The sequence below is a fragment of the Rhinatrema bivittatum genome, chromosome 5 (assembly GCF_901001135.1).
Source record: "Rhinatrema bivittatum chromosome 5, aRhiBiv1.1, whole genome shotgun sequence".
In the NCBI taxonomy this organism is placed as follows: domain Eukaryota; kingdom Metazoa; phylum Chordata; class Amphibia; order Gymnophiona; family Rhinatrematidae; genus Rhinatrema; species Rhinatrema bivittatum.
Genome location: NC_042619.1, coordinates 307,803,251 through 307,821,498, shown reverse-complemented (window position 1 = coordinate 307,821,498; position 18,248 = coordinate 307,803,251). Strand labels below are relative to the sequence as shown.

Below are 18,248 nucleotides of genomic sequence, written 5' to 3'. Positions count from 1 at the left end.
CTTTCCTAATAATTCCTAACATTCTGTTTGCTTCTTTGACTGCTGCCACACACTGAGACAAGGATCTCAAAGTATTGTCCACTATGACACCCAGATCCTTTTCCTGGGTGGTTATGTTCTGTAATTTTGTTCTTTAAAATAGTTTCCACAGTTTTTTCTATAGTTTCCTGGATCACCCCTGGAGCCTTTTATAAAGATCAGTGTCATATTGGCCACCCTCCAATCTTCAAGTAAAATGGACAATTTTAATGACAAGTTACAAATTATTAGTAACAGATCTACAACTTCATTTTTTAGTTTTTTCAGAACTCTGGGGTGCGTACCAACTGGTCCTAACTGGATTATTGAGCAAGGTGGAGACTGATAAAAGAGGCAACCAAAAGACCAATGGCAACTTTGGAAAGCACTACAGGCTTCCATGGTCAAGACTGATCAACATGCACATTTGACAATAATATCCCAAACACTCCACAAATACGGCTTGCATGGTAGGGTGGCAAAAAGGAAGCTGTTACCTTTAATTGCATTTAAAATGTGCAAACACTCAGGGGATACAGTAGCCATATAGCAAAAAGATTTGTGGCACGGTTAAAAACTTTTTGGCATGAATGAAAAGCATTATGTTTGGTGCAAACTCAACACAGCACTTCATTCAGAGAATGCCATCTCTCCTGAGAAACATGGTGGTGGCAGCATCATGTTATGGGAATGTTTCTCGTTGGCAGGGACTGATGCATTTGTCAGGATAGGAGGGAATAATGGAAAAAAGTACAGAAAAGTCCTTAAGGAAAACCCACTGCCCTCTGCAAGAAAGCTAAAACTGGGGATGGAAGACTACCTTTCTGCATGACAATGACCCAAAACACACAAGCAAAGCTACACTGGAATGGCTGAGGAACAAAAAGGTAAATGTTCTGCAGCAATCTAGTCAGAGATCCCACCTCAAGCCGATAAAAAATTTATGGCATGACTTGCTGTCCAACTCTGCCCAAGAAACATGACAGGAGCTTGAACAGTTTTGGGGAAACACTAACAACATAGGGGGTGGAAACGTACCCCATTGATTTTAGGTGGGGTTTTTTTGGGATATGTATATTCTCTCCCTCCCGAATAAACAGTTTTGGCCTCAAAAGACATGAAGTATGGTATATTGAATGGAGAAAATATCTAACTGCATGAATTATGATACATAGACAACAAAAGGGGGGTGTAGATTTTCTATAGCCACCTCAATTCAAAATACTGCTGTACTGATTGCCATTTGAACCCTTTCCAAGAGTTACATTGACATACATAAAACATGAATACAGCACAGACAGCTGAAGAACAAATACTCATCGGAGCCCCATACAGGCATCACAGTGATATACATAAAGCATGCATACACCATGGACAGCTGAGGAACAAATTCTCATCAGAGCCTCATAAAGGCATCACACTGATACATGTAAGGCATGCGAAACCCCCTGGTGGTCCAGCGGGGGACCCGGGCGAGATCTGGGGCTCCCGGACCGACAGCTGCCACTAACCAAAATGGCGCCGGTGGCCTTATGGTACCGATCATCTATTGCCCCTACCATGTGACACGGCTCAACCAATGGCACCTGTAGTCCTTGTCACATGGTAAGGGCTAAAGGACACCGGGGCCATTTTGGTTAGTGGCAATCGACGGCCCGGGAGCAGTAGATCGCTCCCGGGCCCCCCGCTGGACCACCAGGGGTTTTCGTAAGTCTTGGAGGGTGGAGGGGTTATTTTATTTAAATTTGAGGGGGGGCGGCTCAAGGGGCAGGGGAGCTGCGGCATGTGGACCCCACCCCAGGAGATAGGAGTCGGGTCTGCGACCGGGGGCGGGGCGTGGGTGTCGGCGCGACCGGGGGGGGGGGGGCGGTGCAATGCAGAGGGGTTCCTAGGGCGCCTAATCCCCTTGCACCGACCCCCAGGGAATGGGACACGAAGTCACCTGCCGGTGTCAAACCGCATTCGCTCATCCTAGGGCGCCCTCTCGCTGTCCCCCCACCATTCGGTCCCGTCTCGAGCTTTACCTGCGACGTCGCCTCGCGCCGCCCTCTCCATGCTTCCTCTCGGTGTCTACTGGAGGAAACAGAAGGAAAGCCACGAGCCCTTTTCCCACTGCCCGGCCTGGATTGGGCGTGGTAATAGGTGGAGCGACGTCAACACAAGGCTGGAAAGAGGAGGAGGCGGGAGCGGGATGGAGGCAGCCCCTCGTTCAACGTGTCAGCTCCTAGGAGCGAGTGCTTCCCGGGAGCTACTCCCCTTCCTCGCCCGCTTCTTGCAGCTGCAGTCTTGAGCGGAGCTGCAGGGGAGAGTAGGAGTGGGGGTTTGGTGGCTAAAGAGTCGATAGACTTGTAGCTCTGGGATTTTCATCCCTATTACACACGGTGTTGGTTTACGGTGGCACAGTCCTGCTGGGGCCCCTCTTCCAGGGATGCTAGGAGTTCAGGTGTTTGGTTATCTTGCAAAGGTAACGCTAATGGCTAATCCTGCTTTAGATAGATGTAGTAGGTAGGAAAGGATCTCTGAGGGTTCAGAGGTGAAAGGGCTAATGCTTTGAATTTGGCACCAGTTGGCATATCTTTTCCATTTAAAAGAATAATTACGTCTGGTGGTTGGGTTTTTTTTAGCTGCTATTATAATTTCTTTGATATCTGGAGCCAGTGTTAATGATCGTAAAGCTTGCTGTTCAACATTCAATCTGTGAGATTTAAATGTGTCTGATACTTCACTTTCGATGCATATCCAGCATGGCTCTCTGCTTCAACGGCATGGGAGAAGACTGATACATCACGCATTTCCAGCATAGCTCCCTGCTTCAACAGCAGGGGAGAAGAAAAACAACCAATAAGGGCTGTATAACATAGTCTGGGTAAAACATATAAGCATGGGTGTAGCTTGCTTATTGCGGTGGTTACTACCCCTACTACCCCTAACTAATCAAGCTAGATATTTCAATGGTGGGGGTGGAAGGGAAATAGAACCAAGAGCTAAGAGAAACAGATAAGTATGAGAGAAAAAATGTGTGAAGCTTGCTGGGCAGACTGGATGGGCCTTTTGGTCTTCTTCTGCCGTCATTTCTATATATGTTTCTATGAGATGGAGGGATGAGTGCAGAGGTTGTAGAAGAAATCCTTCCTGAGTCAGGAGATCTGGGTTTTGACCTATATCTAAGGGTTCTGAACTAGATAAGCTAACCAAGGTTGTCTTGGCATTGCTGGAGCTACGAGAATCATACAGGCTCTGTCTCTTATTTTCTGTACTGTTTTTGAGATGAGAGGAATCTGAGGAAACGCATAAAGGAGACTTGTCGACCATGACATTAGGAAGGCATCTTGTGTAGTCCTGAGACGGCTTGGGCATACTGAACAAAATTGAGGAACTTTCCAGTTTTGTTCTGTGGCAAAGAGATCTATGCAAGGTTGACCCCAGTGAAGAAAGATTGTTTGTTACTGATGGGTTGAGAGACCATTCGTGGGGGTGAAACAGTCTGAGTCGGTTGACTAAGGTGTTGGCTATTCCTGGTATGTATATGGCTCTTACGGTTATAGAGTTATTTAGGGCCCATTCCCAGATCCATACTGCTTTCCTGCAAAGGATCCAGGAAACCTTTTGTTTATTTAATTTTAATATGGATAACCTATAATTCCAAATAGTTCAACCAAACTTTTTTGCTCTTTTACCCTCTACAAAAATGTACCTTCATGTGTTATCTAATTAACCTGCTATCTTCGTTCATTGTAATTTCCTTTCACAGTTACCTGTAAACCGACATGATGTGTCCTACGAATGCCGGTATATAAAAAGCTTTAAAATAAAATAAATAAATAAACCTGACCCTCTTTGCTTGTTTACATAAAATATGACCACTTGATGAATCATGACTTGTATGAGATGTGTAAAGGTCATTGGGGCATACCTCATGGCTCTAAATTCCAAAAGATTTATTTGGTAAAGTTCTTTTTTTGATCATTAACCTTGAGTCTTGTAATGGAATAGGTAAGCCCCCCAACCTTGTGTTGAAGCATCCGTGGTTAGTATGAGATTGTGGGTTGTATCCTCAAGAGGTGATCCGTTGGTTAGCACTTCTGGATTTAGCCACCAAAGAATGTCTTTCTTCATGGAGTTTGATATGGTTATTTGAGAGGATATTGATTGAATATATTGTGTCCATTGTGCTTTTAGTCCCCATTGAAGACTGTGCATGTGAAAATGAGTGTGAAGTACTACATGGATAGCTGCTGCCATGTGACCAAGTAATACTAACACTTGATGACCCATGGTGTTCAAATTGACTAGCAAGTCCTTGCAGAAGTGGTGAAGATGATCGATCCTTTCTTGGGGAAGGAAGGCTCGAGATTGGATCGAGTCTATTCTGACTCCTATGAATTGTAAGACTTGAGTCGGTTTGCGTACCAATTTCTTGTAGTTTGAGGAAACCCAGGGACTCCAGACAGGAAATTGTTGATTCTAGATGCTGACAGAGAGATATCTGGTCGGGAGATACTGTCAGCCAATCGTCAAGGTATTTATTTATTTGTTAAGTTTTTATACCTCTATTCAGTCACGCCATCATAGCGGTTTACATCTTTTTTTTTAAAAAGATTAGAGTCATACATAAATACAGCCTAACTAAAACAAATAGCGTAAAATACTGCATCCTACATAAAATAGAGTAAAATAGTATACTAAAATTATTTAAGGAAATTACAACAACTAAAGTATAATAAAAAGGATTGAATAAAAGAGTACTATGCCTATTTTCCTTCCAGGAAAACAGCCATGTTTTCAGGTTTTTTCTAAACAATTTTACATCTGCTTTGTTCTGTCCCCAGCAGTGGGTACATGTTTGCATCTGTATATATCAGTGATGGCCAACCTTTTGAGCTCAGTGTGTCAAAATTCATAAAAAAACCGAGCATAACTCAGGTGGTGTGTCACTTCTAGAAAAATCCATAATTGTGATATTTGTAGCTCTAATTAATAACAAGAAGTTATAATTTTAAGTATAATTTTAAGTTATAATTTTTAAGGTGTTCCTGAGCCGGCTGCAGACCAGCGCGAGCCTCTCTCCCAGCCCGTAGGAGCTGGGAGAGAGGCCCGCGCGATCGGCGCAAGAGCCCATCGGGGTAAGGCCTGTAATCTCGCCCTACCCCCGCTGGACCCCGCGCCGACCACGTGGGATCCGTAGCTCACGCTAGCGATCCTATCAGCGCCAATTACCTCATTCACAGGCGACCCGCCGATAAATTTAAAAGACCGGCGCGTGCCAAAGGCGCGCGACAAAGGGGCCAGCCCCTTTGTGCGCCCCTTCGTGCGGACCCGAGGAGCGGAGCAGAACCCTATATCGACAACGACATTCAAACACACTCTAGCACATATACCCTCTTTTGACGGGCCATGCGCGACCGGCGCAGCATAATCAGGGTAAGAGCCCGCTCTCCTTCCTCGGTGCCGTGCTAAGGAAACGGGAGCTCCAAAACAAAAAAAACAAAAACAAAAAAAAATTAGACCAGCAGAAAGAAAGAGCACGCAGCCGTTGCTAGGCACTCCGGGGTTAGACTCTCGCCAGGATCCTTTTTTCACTTACCCACACCCCAAAGGGCCACATGGTTCGCTCCTTCCTACACTTCAGAAATATACCCACTCAACAACAGACGAAGCAGACAACCACAGACTCAAACAATGTTCTGGGAATCAGCATCCACACAACAACGCCTGACTCAGACAACTCCACACGCAGACAACCTATCAGGACTCCAGCAGCCACTCAACAACGCATGACTCAGACAACTCCACACGCAGACAACCTATCAGGACTCCAGCAGCCACTCAACAACGCATGACTCAGACAACTCCACTCGCAGACAACCTATCAGGACTCCAGCAGCCACTCAACAACGCATGACTCAGACAACTCCACTCGCAGACAACCTATCAGGACTCCAGCAGCCACTCAACAACGCATGACTCAGACAACTCCACTCGCAGACAACCTATCAGGACTCCAGCAGCCACTCAACAACGCATGACTCAGACAACTCCACACGCAGACAACCTATCAGGACTCCAGCAGCCACTCAACAACGCATGACTCAGACAACTCCACACGCAGACAACCTATCAGGACTCCAGCAGCCACTCAACAACGCATGACTCAGACAACTCCACTCGCAGACAACCTATCAGGACTCCAGCAGCCACTCAACAACGCCTGACTCAGACAACTCCTCAGACAACTCCACACACAGACAACCTATCAAGACTCCAGCATACACGCTGAGGACGCCAACATTTAACACAAATCAGGCTTCCATACAAAAATGCACCTCCATCCTATCCCCACAATCAGGAGAAAACCCAGAAATAACACCCCACCAGACCCAATCCACATACCCAGACAACAAAGACTAATCTCCATCATGACATCTCCCATCACGCAACTACTAGGCCTCTCACTTTTCACTTTAACCCTATTCAATGCACAGTCTCTTTCCAAAAAAATGCACCTACTCAATGATTACCTCATTGATAACAACCCAGACGTATGTGCAATAACAGAAACCTGGTTAAAACCTTCAGACATAACACTAACAAACCAACTACCAACACAAACCTTTGATCTCTTCTCAATACCCAGACCCAAGAAAAAAGGAGGAGGAATCCTACTTGCTGCAAAAAAACAACTGGGCCTAACCTTACAACAATCATACTCCACTACTAAACTGGAATGCTCCACATTCAAATCTCAACAACTTCAAATATTCCTCATCTACGCTACACCAGGAACCCTAGACGCTAACCCCTCTCCTCTAATAGAGCTGATAGCCAAACACCTCAACTCAGACAAACCGACCATCATCCTAGGAGACTTCAACTTACACGTTGACTCCACCCCACAATCCTCAAACTGCGAAACATTTCTAACCTCCCTCAGTCACCTAGGATTCACACAAATAATCAGCGGTCCCACACACAAGGCAGGTCACACATTAGACCTCATCTTTATCAACGACAGCTTATCCACCTATTCTAATCCCTCCTGTACACCAGTCCCCTGGTCAGATCACCAGATCATCAACACAACCCTCAAAATGAAAAACACACCACCTCCAAACATCAACAATACCACTATACAGTTTAGGAAACCATGCTCACTTGAACTACTTAACGAACAATGCTCCAAAGAACTCAGCCAACTAGACCTCTCAGACGCCAACACAGCCACTACCTCATGGATCAAACTCACGAACAAAATAGCAGATCAACTCTGTCCAATCTCCTCCAAAATAATACAACCAGCACGAGACAACAGAAAACCGTGGTTCACTCCGGAACTCAAATCCCTGAAACAAAAACTGCGAAATAAAGAACAAAGCTGGAGAAACAACCCCTCACATACAGCAAGACTGGACTACAAAAACACCCTCAACACCTACAGAAATGCCATACACAAAACAAAGAAGGACTTCTACGCAAAAAGAATTCACAATTTCATCTTCGACTCAAAAGCTCTATTTTCTTACGTCTCATCTCTTACCAAACCAACCCCCCCTTCCATTCCAGACCAACAAGCACTCAACAAGGCCAATGAATTGGCCACCTATTTTAAGACAAAAATCTCCAACCTAACTCTACCTCTTACAACCCACAATGCTCCACTAACACCTCTGAGTACATACCAAATCTCTCAGAATGCCAGTCTAGAGGCATTCGAACCTACATCCGCCATGGAGATCGAAAACATACTCAAAAAAATCAAACCAGCTGCACATCCCTCAGACCCTCTACCTACCAACATGCTCACTTCCATCCCAAACACCGTAGCAAAACCCATTGCTGAAATCATTAATACCTCCTTAGCCCAAGGTACGGTACCCAATCAGTTAAAACTAGCAATTCTTAAACCACTACTGAAAAAACCAAACGCATCTCCCACTGACCCAGCAAACTTCAGACCCATTGCGAACTTACCATTGATTTCCAAACTGATGGAAAAAGCAGTCAATAAACAACTTTCCGAATATCTCGAGGAGCACAACATTCTCTCTCCTGCACAATATGGTTTTCGGAAATCATTAAGCACAGAATCCCTACTGCTTTCTCTCACGGATACCTTACTTCTGAATCTGGAGAAAAAACAATCATACCTACTGGTTCTTCTAGATTTATCCTCAGCTTTCGACACGGTAAACCACTCACAACTCTTAGACCAACTATCAAACATAGGAATTAAAGGCACTGCCCACAGTTGGTTTAAATCGTTTCTATCAAACAGGTTCTACAAGGTCAGAATAAACAATAAGGAATCTGAACCCATCCTATCAGACCAAGGCGTACCACAAGGTTCATCTCTCTCACCCACCCTGTTCAACATTTACCTCCTCCCCCTCTGCCATTTGCTATCAAATCTCAAGCTTACGCACTACCTCTATGCAGACGATATCCAGATCCTCATACCCATCACAGAATCTATTCAAAAAACCTTCTCCTTCTGGGAGGATTGTTTACAACCAATTAAACAACTCCTCTCCAACCTAAACTTGATTTTAAACTCCAGCAAAACAGAGATGATACTTATCTCACAAGACCCACGTATCTACTCACCCAGCCTTTCGCAACCCTCCTCATTAAACATTTATCTCTCCTCAAAAGTCAGGGATCTAGGAGCATGGCTTGACAATCAACTTAACTTAAAAAATTTTATAAACACCACCACCAAGGACTGTTTCTATAAACTACAAGTCCTCAAAAAGTTAAAACCACTCCTTCACTTCAATGACTTTCGCCTCGTCCTTCAATCCATTATTTTTTCAAAACTCGACTACTGTAACGCAATTCTACTTGGTCTCCCCGCTAACAGTATCAAGCCTCTACAGATGGTACAAAACGCCGCTGCCAGAATCCTAACAAACACCAATAAAAGAGAACATATTTCCCCCATTCTGAGCAACCTCCACTGGCTACCCATCAAACAGAGAATCCTTTTTAAAACCCTCACCATTATTCATAAATCAATACACAACATCGCACCTATATCACTCCAAACTCAACTTCGTCCACACCTATCCTCCAGACCCATCAGAAGCGCTTACAGAGGCACATTATTCGCCCCTCCAGCAACATCATTACTAAGAAAAAGAGCACTCTCAACTGCAGGACCACACCATTGGAACGCTCTCCCCCCTGACCTACGCCTCGAACCCAGTCTACCAGAGTTAAAAAAAAAGTTAAAAACCTGGCTCTTCAGGCAAGCGTTCCAATCTCCAGAATGTAACTAAGCGCCGCATCCTGATTGAACTTGGGAATATTCTGTGTTACAGTTAATAATATGCAATTTTATGCAAAATTAAATTTCAATTTACCTTACATTTAATTTAAGTTCAACATGCCATTGGCCTAATTTTAATTAAATTACGAAAATATTTAAGGATTTATTGTTATTGTTCAATGTTCTTTGTATTATGAATGTATTATATGTTATTGTTCAATGTTCTTTGTAAAAAAAAAAACCTGATCTGACTTCCCAGACCAGGGCTATCTTTTCTTTCCATGTAAACCGGACTGATTTGTATTGTATACAGGAATTCCGGTATATAAAAATTAAAAATAAATAAATAAATATGTACTGTATTTATTAATAAAGCAAAAACAAATAATTCTTTACCTTGCTTGCTTAGTGACTTTTTTGTTGCTGAATTTCGTCGGCTAAATCTTCAATTAAAACACTCTCTCCCCCTCCCACACAAACTCTTACTCCCCTGGATTTTCTCATACACAATCATGCTCTCACACTCACTGGCTCCCTCACATACACACAAACACACACACCCAGGCAGGCTCCCATTCATTTTCACACCACTCCCGCTCCATCCTCCAGGCAGGCACCAATTCATTCTCTCACACACACACAGACCCCCAGGCAGGCACCTATGCATTCACACACATACACCCCCAGGCAGAGTCCCATTCATACACATGCCACACACTAAAGGCAGACCCCCCTCTCTTTTGCCAGCAACCTCCGGAACCTCTCTCATTCCTCTGCTGCCACTGCTGCCACATGACTATTGGGGATGTTGCTATTCTTGCACATTCCCAAAGATTACATGTGCCAATCACTAAAAATATATATTTTTTTTAACCTTTGCTGTCTGATCTTAGTTTTCTAATTGGTTGGTCACAGGCTTTTTTTTTTTCCCACCTTCCCTTTATTTTTTTTGCCAATTCCTTTTATATTGTCTTTTTTTCTGTTTCTTTTCTCTCCATCTTCTTCCCTCAAACACACAGTCAGGTTCTCATTCTCACATGCATTTCTCTCTCTCTCACACACACAGGCTCTCACTGGCACATGCTGTCTAACTCTCACACACACAGGCTCTCTCTCACTCCCACATGCTGTCTTGCTCAAGCACATGCAGTCTCTGCAAACATTCAGGTCCTCACTCTCACACACAATCTCTCAACTCATCTCGCGCGCGCGCACACACACACACAAACCCTCAGCCTCTCTCTCACCTCTGGGCCTCCTCTTCGCGGGTCGCCGCAGGATGGGCCCTGCAGCGGCCCTGCTACCGGGCTTCTTCCTCTTCTCGGGCCGCTGCGATTTGAGATTTGCGGCGGCCCGTAAGTGCAAGCGATGCTTCTCTTCTGCACGCACTGATGCTTCACCTCCTTCCTGCCCACGCGGCTCCGGCAACGTTTACTTCCGGGGCCGCACAGGCAGGAAGGAGGAGGAGCATCAGCGCGTTCAACACAATCTTTTTCTTTGGGCTGTGGTGAAGTGAGCCTCACCACGGCCCTGCCTATCTGCCTGTCGCTGCGCCGCATGCGCCTCCCTGCGCCCAGGGCCATTAGGGGGGGGGGGCTGGAGGGATACTAAAAAACTAATTTTAAAGGGTTGGCGCAGCCGATAAAAAAAAAAGAAAAAAATCGATAGTCCCGAAACGCTACGCGTGTCAGCAAAAACGGCTCGGCGTGTCACCTCTGACACGCGTGTCATAGGTTAGCCATCACTGGCCTAAAAGCTTAGTGCTGACTTCATTCTCCATAAAAGAGTCTGGTGCTGCCTCAGCCCTTCCGTATTTGTCTTTGTCTCAACAGATGTGTAGCTATCTGGACTGGTGTTGCAGCTATAGAAAGCAGGCGTGGAATGGTGGCTCCAGGGTGACTGCCTTCCTATGGTTGCTTTCCCTAAAGTATCCAGGTTTGGGAGATGGGACTCTTCCGGGATGACAATCCCGCACAAGGACTGATTTTTCCCTTCCCCAGGGCAACCAGGTGGGTTGATCACTGGTTTCCCGAGAAGCTTATTCCCTGAAAAAGGAGGGTTGTACTGATAAGTTACCTCTCTTTCCCCTCCCATGGGAACCTACTTGAGTTTGCGTTCCAGTGCACTGGAGGGGAGCTCCCAGTGGCCTCCTTTCACTTGGGTGATTTCAGTAACAGGAGCTGCGAACTGAGCTCCTAAGGCGACAGGCTGGATATGGCATGAATTTCCCTGGTGGAGCGGGCGGCAGGGCATTGGTGTCCTCCATAGAACAGGGTAATAGGCATCGTGGATAAGTCTACACAAATCCTGTTGCTGTTCCTCCATGACCCTTGCGCAAGTCACTCTACCCTCTGTTCGCATAGCGTATGCTCTATACCATAATCAAGACTGGGTGGGCTCACTGGTCAGTGTTTGACGTGGGCTGTTGAACAGCTGATTATCTTGGTGAACCAGGGTCAGGTAATCAGAGAGGCTCAGTAATTGAGCAGGGCAGTGGCTTAGTTGGTAAACAGACAGGAGAATCCTGGGTTCAGATCCTAGTAGAGCCTGTCTTCTCATGTCCCATTGGCACAGAATGGGAGAAAGGTCTTAGTAAATTAGGCCCTAAGACCATAAGCGCTCTGGGGATAGGAACCGACATGCTGTAGGTAAGTAATCAAATCCCAAACAAATAAAGGATACCCCTTATAGTAAGGGGCTGTTGGGACCCTTTACATAAAGTTGTCGTCTTAGCCTGTCAATATCCCTTGCCTACGCCAACTGGTTTTCTTATTGATTCTGTCGCTCTTACCAACTCATGGGGGAATTCTGCACACAAAAACTTAAAATTCTCAAAATTCTGCAAACTTTATATTGGTCAAAATAACACAATTTACGTGACAGTCTTTAAGTAATTACATTTTAAATTAGTACAGAAAAAAGTTTACTTAAAGATGCAGAATTTTAAATATTTTGAGCAGAATTTCCCTAGAAATTCACTGTAAGTGTCCCTTCCACTCGTTCTCCCTACTCCCCTGGCCACTTTACCGTCTCAGGCCCCAGCTCCTCCACCTGCCAGTATCTCGCCCCTCCACCTCTAGGCTCAACCCCTTCCACTCTATTGCCAGTCCCAGAGTTTGACCCCATTCTCACTACTGCCCCTCACACAGGCTCCCTCTGTCTCTCTAGTATACATACACACACCCTCATACAGGCTCTCTCACACACACACATCCCCTCATACAGGGCCCTCTCTCTTGCATACACACCCACACAGGCTACCTATGTCTGTCTCTCACGCAGCCCTTCACACAGGCTCTGTCTCACACATACACAATCCCTTCACACAGACTAACACCCTCACATACACACGAGCTCCCAATCTCTCACACACATACACACTCCTTCACACTCTCCTCATATAGGCTCCCTCTCTGAAATCCACACTCAAGCATCCCCCACCCCCTCTTACCAACCATGCTGTCTCTCACCCTCCCCTCCCCCACACCCTCCTGCTCTCTCTCACCGGCATGCCGCAAACGGAGCGAGGCCCACGTGTGCTGCGGCGCGCCATTCTTGGCACACGGGGGGGGGGGGGGGGGTGCCCTTCCCTTTTCGCCACGAACGGCGCGCCAGGCCTTCATCTTCGCTGCGAATGGAGCACATCCAGCGGTACACGTAAGACGTGCTCTGTTTGCGGCATGCCGGGGTCTCCTCTGCAATTTTGCGCAGGGGGGAATTCTGTGCAAATTCTACACAGTAGCGCAGAATTCCCCCAGGACTAAACTCATCCAGGAAACTCCTATGAAAACTGAAAATAGCTAAATAATTTGGAGCCCTGCTGCTGCAGATTCCCAGACATTCTGAAAGGGATTGGTTTACTCCTTGTGGCAGGGGTGAATATGCATATTCATTGTGGATATGCTGAAAACCTGGCCTGTTTGTGGCTCTCGAGGACCAGAATTGGCCACCCCTGCCTTATGGGCTCTCCCTCGCCAGTGGAGACCTGCCCCCTCTCACCCAAATTCTCTTCTCACACTGCTAATGAACCTTAACCTTAACCTTGACTTGCAGCAACCCCTGCTATTCCCGTTACTGAGACCACCATCCACCCGCCTGGGGCGGCTTGCAGGAAAATATCAGCCCAGGGTATTTTGTTCAAAACCAGCCACGGGGACATGACTTCCTCATGTCAAAACGGGCCACAGACATCTAAATCTTAAAATGTCACTTAAAGTTGTTGTAATATTTTCCAAATACCACTAAATATTTCAAAACAGCAGACACATGCAATAACGCCCCAAAATTTAAAATAGGATTAAAAAATCTGCAGGTCTCCATACCATAAAATAAATAAATACCAGGATCTTTTGATTTCCACTCACCCAGAGATTGCTGGGGGGGGGGGGGGCACACAATCTTTATCCTCTCTCTCCCCCCTTCACACACACGAGCTTTCTCTCTCTCATATACATATGCAGGTGCTCTCTGTTGCGTCCTTCGCTGCTCGACGCCCTCACTCCGCCCTCCTTACCACTGTGGCAACTCCCTCCGGGCCTGATAGACGGTTTGCTGCTGCGGCGTCTTCTTGCAGTCTTCCTCCTGCATCCCCGGAGCGGCACGACGCTGTGGATCCGCCATGTTCCTGATGATGTAGGGCACGTGTGCGCGCTCCGAAATATGTACCAGCAAGGGCGCGAACCTCAGGGGCGTCACCCTGAACTGACGTCACCCGCTTCCAATATAAAAGGTCTCAGAAATTGCTAACGGATCGAGTTAGCAAAGGGTTTTGCTACCTATGCTACCCTGTCTCCTCGGACTTACCAGGGGTACCCGCTCCTCGGGGGCCTCGCTCTCTTTTCTTTATTTCAGATTGCCAATAGGAACCAGTACTCGCTCCTCGAGGGCCCATGTTCCTGAACACTCTGAAGATTCTCTACTGCCTGGAAGCTATCGCAGATACAGACATTTGTGAGTTACCATCGCTCTCTCAGAGCTTTCCCTGGAACCAGGTACTCGCTTCTCGAGGGCCTAACCCTTTCCAGCTACTGAGCTTCCTTAAAGACCTTATGTGAGATCTATCATCCAGTACTGGCTATGAATACAGCATACCATGTCTACTCACTATCTATAGTTTCTCTACAGCTCAGCAACCCTGGGATCGCTGATCCAGTACCTGAGGGACTTCAGCCCTGCCGGGCATGTCAGCTCACTACTGCCACCTCTGGTGGTTCTACTATCCTGTCTAATAAAAGAATTATTTGTGTCTGTCTCCATACCCAAGCCTAGCCGGTGGTCCCTCTCAGGATATCCTCCTGGGGGCGCAGTCATCTGCCATCGGCCCAAGGATTCACCTACCTACATTCCTCTACAGCTGAGTGTCCTCTCCAAGCACTCCGCTGGTAATAGATGGCTACTCCTTCCCCACCAGGAGTCTTCAGCAACAGATTCATTATAGTTTGTTACTACTCCCTCTACAGGAGCTGAGCATATCAGTTTACTAACTTCTCTTTCCTCATGAATAGATTATAACAGATTGCTAACTCCTCCTACCACAGGAGCAGATTCCTAACAGAATGCTAACCCCCTAGTAGGAACCATAACAGCTTGCTACCTCCTCCCCTTCATAGGAGTTTAACCATAACAGATTGCTAGCTCCTCGCTCCAGAGGAGCTCGCTCATAACAGACTGCTAGCTCCTCCCTCCAGCTCGCTCATAACACTCTCCCTCTCATACGAACTTGCAGGCGCTCTCTCTCACACAGCTGTAGGTTTTCTCAATCTCCTTCACATACAGGCTTTCTCTCTGTGGAAAGAAACTTTTAGACAGCTAGATCTCTGGAAGACCTTGTACTGCGAATAGACAGGTTCTAATGATTGATGAGTACGTGATGTGAGTGCAGGGGTTGTACAAAGGCGCATGACACTGTCGCCATTTGTTCCCTGCATTCCTGAGACATTCTGGCAACAATGTGCTGATAAAGAGCTGGGATGGCCCCAAGGAACATCTGGTATCTCTGGGGACATCAAAGACTAAGATGGTTGGTATTTCTTATCACCTGGGAAGATCAAATGCTAAAGACAAAGTACCCATACCAGTGAGCTTATAATAAGTTAAACAGTTGGTGTCTTTTACCAAATGGGAGATCAAAGGTCTGGTACTGACATACCTTCCTGGGTAAAAGTGCAAACTGAAGCACCTAACTTGCAGAGAGTGATATATAAAGCATAGCATTTGCTTATTTTAGTTGGATAAGCTGAATAGATCACACAGAGGTGTCTTCTTCAGAGTCCCCCAGATTTCCTATGAAGGCTGGCTTATATACATGAGGACTGATAAGGGTGGTGTTCAGGTCTTTTGTTCTTTGATTAATGTTCCATCTTTATTTCTGTCTGTCTCCTATTTACCTGTATTGATTTATCTACAGCGTACTGTGATACTGTATTCAGTATTGATATTACTTTGCTGATTTATTATCCATATATTTACATTTAATAAACTGAGTTTTGCTTTACCAGATTGTGTGTAGAGTGTTCTTTGACATAATATAAAATATACCCCCACACGACCACTCTGCACACTCTGTCTCTCATAAGACACATGCAAGCACTCTGTCTCATGCACATATGCAAGCTCTGTCTTTCATACATGCATGCAAGTGCGCTCTATCACATACACTCATGCAGGGCCCTCTCTGTGTGTCATGCACACTTGCAGGCTCTTCCCTCTCATGAACACACAGGCCCTCTCCCTCATGCATGTATACATGCAGGCTCTCTCATACACACTGTACCTTAGGGCTCCTCCTTTCTGCTGGGCCTTGGCCACGCCAGCGCTGCTCCTTACTGCTGGAGGGCAGGTGGGAGGAAGTCAGTGCTCCTGGTGGCCCTGTAACTGCCAGATGTGTCATTCTTCCAGCCAGGTAGGCCTTTCTCTTCAGGCCACAGCAGGCAGTGGGTAGAGCTCTGTTGCGGCCCCGTCAAGCCCTTTAGCCGTGGCTGTTTGAGCTGCATTGTGCCCTGCTGAGCCTTTCCACCTACGATGAGTTGCACGCTCTGTCGTGGACACTCTCAGCAGACCACGTGACCAGTGCGACCAGCCCACCAAGGGATGTCCAATAGACCAATCTGCCACCCACCTACACACACATAACTGCCAGTACAACTCAGTTTTGCTGTGCACTGCACCCCTGCTGTTCCAGTACTGAGACCTCCACACAGCGCTGTCAATGCACCTTAGTCCTGATGTGCCACACCTGCTATTTCAGTTCTGAAATTCACCCCATACCCACAACTATAGCTCTGGCAAATGCACCCCAGTCCTGCCCTGCAGCACACTATAATTCCTTCAGCATGTCTTCCCACAACACACACATGGTTTTGTTTCATGATTATATTGTGTAAACTAAATAAAATCATTATATGCATCAACCCATTGTGTATCCCAAATAGGTTTGCTTAATATATGTTTTGGTTACTTTTAGGAGTCTCTCCCTCTGTTTTCTTTTTTCCTTTCTTTTGCTTGATGTATAAGAAGCTCTGCCAATACATATTTTACAATTTGAAAACTACCAGAGTACTCCAAAATCATAGGTGAAAATAGACTGAAAAGCAAATGTGTTGACTTTTGGGTAGTAAGTTCTGTTTGCCATTAGAGGGTGACAGATTTCCAGACTTTCTATTCAATACTCAAAAAATCCTACAGCCTATGGGGTAGATTTTCCAGACGTGTGCACACGTCCCTATGCACACCAATTTTATAACTTGTTATAAAATATGATACCCGCGTGCACATGCGTGCCCGATTTTATATCAGTGCATGCAAGGGGGAGGGGGGATTTTATAAAAAAAACGTGCGGTAATATCCTAACTGGCCTTCCTCCCTTTTCCCCTGTCTGCCCCAACCCCTAATCCCCACCTAACTGTTCGATTTTTGTTTTGTTTTAAAACTTACTTCCTCTTCGGAGTTGAAGTAAGTTCCGTGCGGCAGCCAGCCGCGCTTCCAGGGCCTAATGGCTGCTGTCTTGGCTGGTCCCTGGCCTGCCCCTGGCCCATCCAGGCTCCGCCCCTTTCACAGACCCCCAGCACTTCCGCGTGTAGCAGGAGATACGCCCATGGCCAGACGGTGCACGCACAGAGTGCATTTTCAAAACAGCCCGGCCACGCATGTATCTCCCGGTATTTGCACGCGCTGGTCTTTAAAAATTTACCTGTATGTCTGACAGTGACATAATACATAGGCTCAATAAGTATGTGTGTGTGAAACTTGCACTAATTATAAAATTCTATTCTACCCTGGCAGTGTTGGCTTTTTTTTTAAGGGCTGGCCTGACAGCTCATTTATAGCACACTGTAGTGTGGTACAGGAAATTCAGGCTCGAGCTTCCTATCTGGAACGGGCAGAAGGGCTTGGGCACATTGCAGAAGTGTTACAGCTGAATTTTGGATGTGAGGGAATTTAGCAACCATGACTACAGTAACCCTCGCTGGCATCAGAGCAATATTGAGCAGGCAGGCATTCAGTCTGAGAGGAAGTGCCACATCCTCAGGCCAATATCATGCGCTGAGCCTAGTGCATAGGTTAATAAGCGCTTGGGCTCGCTCATAGCTAATAGTGCTCATCAAATATAAATTCCATGTAGATGAGGCTAGTAGCTATTACCCCGCAATGCAAAAAATCCCTGTGGGCCTGAGGCGCACTTTTTAACCCATCAAACTTTAAGCCTGCCTCGAGCAGGCATAAAGTCTTCCTGCATGTCAAGGGCTCAACTTAAAAACAAAAAAACCCCTGCTTTTCTGTAGCTCCTCCTACAGTATCATCACAATACTAAAGAGGAAGAACCATAGAAAGCTGCACCATGCAAAAAAAAAAGTACGTGTAAAAATTTTTTTCGGGGCACACAATATACACCCACAATATACAAACTCAGGGCCATGTATATTGTGCATGCGTGTTGTGCCAGTAAGTTTGCTGCTGTGGGATAAAG

General features: G+C 46.1%; 1 protein-coding gene across 1 annotated transcript in view; it reads right to left on the bottom strand.

Moving 5' to 3' along the window:
* GGCX (gamma-glutamyl carboxylase) overlaps positions 1 to 2,185 on the bottom strand; it is a 110,571-nt gene extending 108,386 nt beyond the window's left edge. The window contains exon 1 of the mRNA XM_029604279.1: positions 2,043 to 2,185. Coding sequence (XP_029460139.1) covers positions 2,043 to 2,073 — 31 coding nt within the window. The 5' untranslated portion in view covers positions 2,074 to 2,185. The remainder of the gene's footprint in view (positions 1 to 2,042) is intronic.
* Positions 2,186 to 18,248: the final 16,063 nt, after the last annotated feature.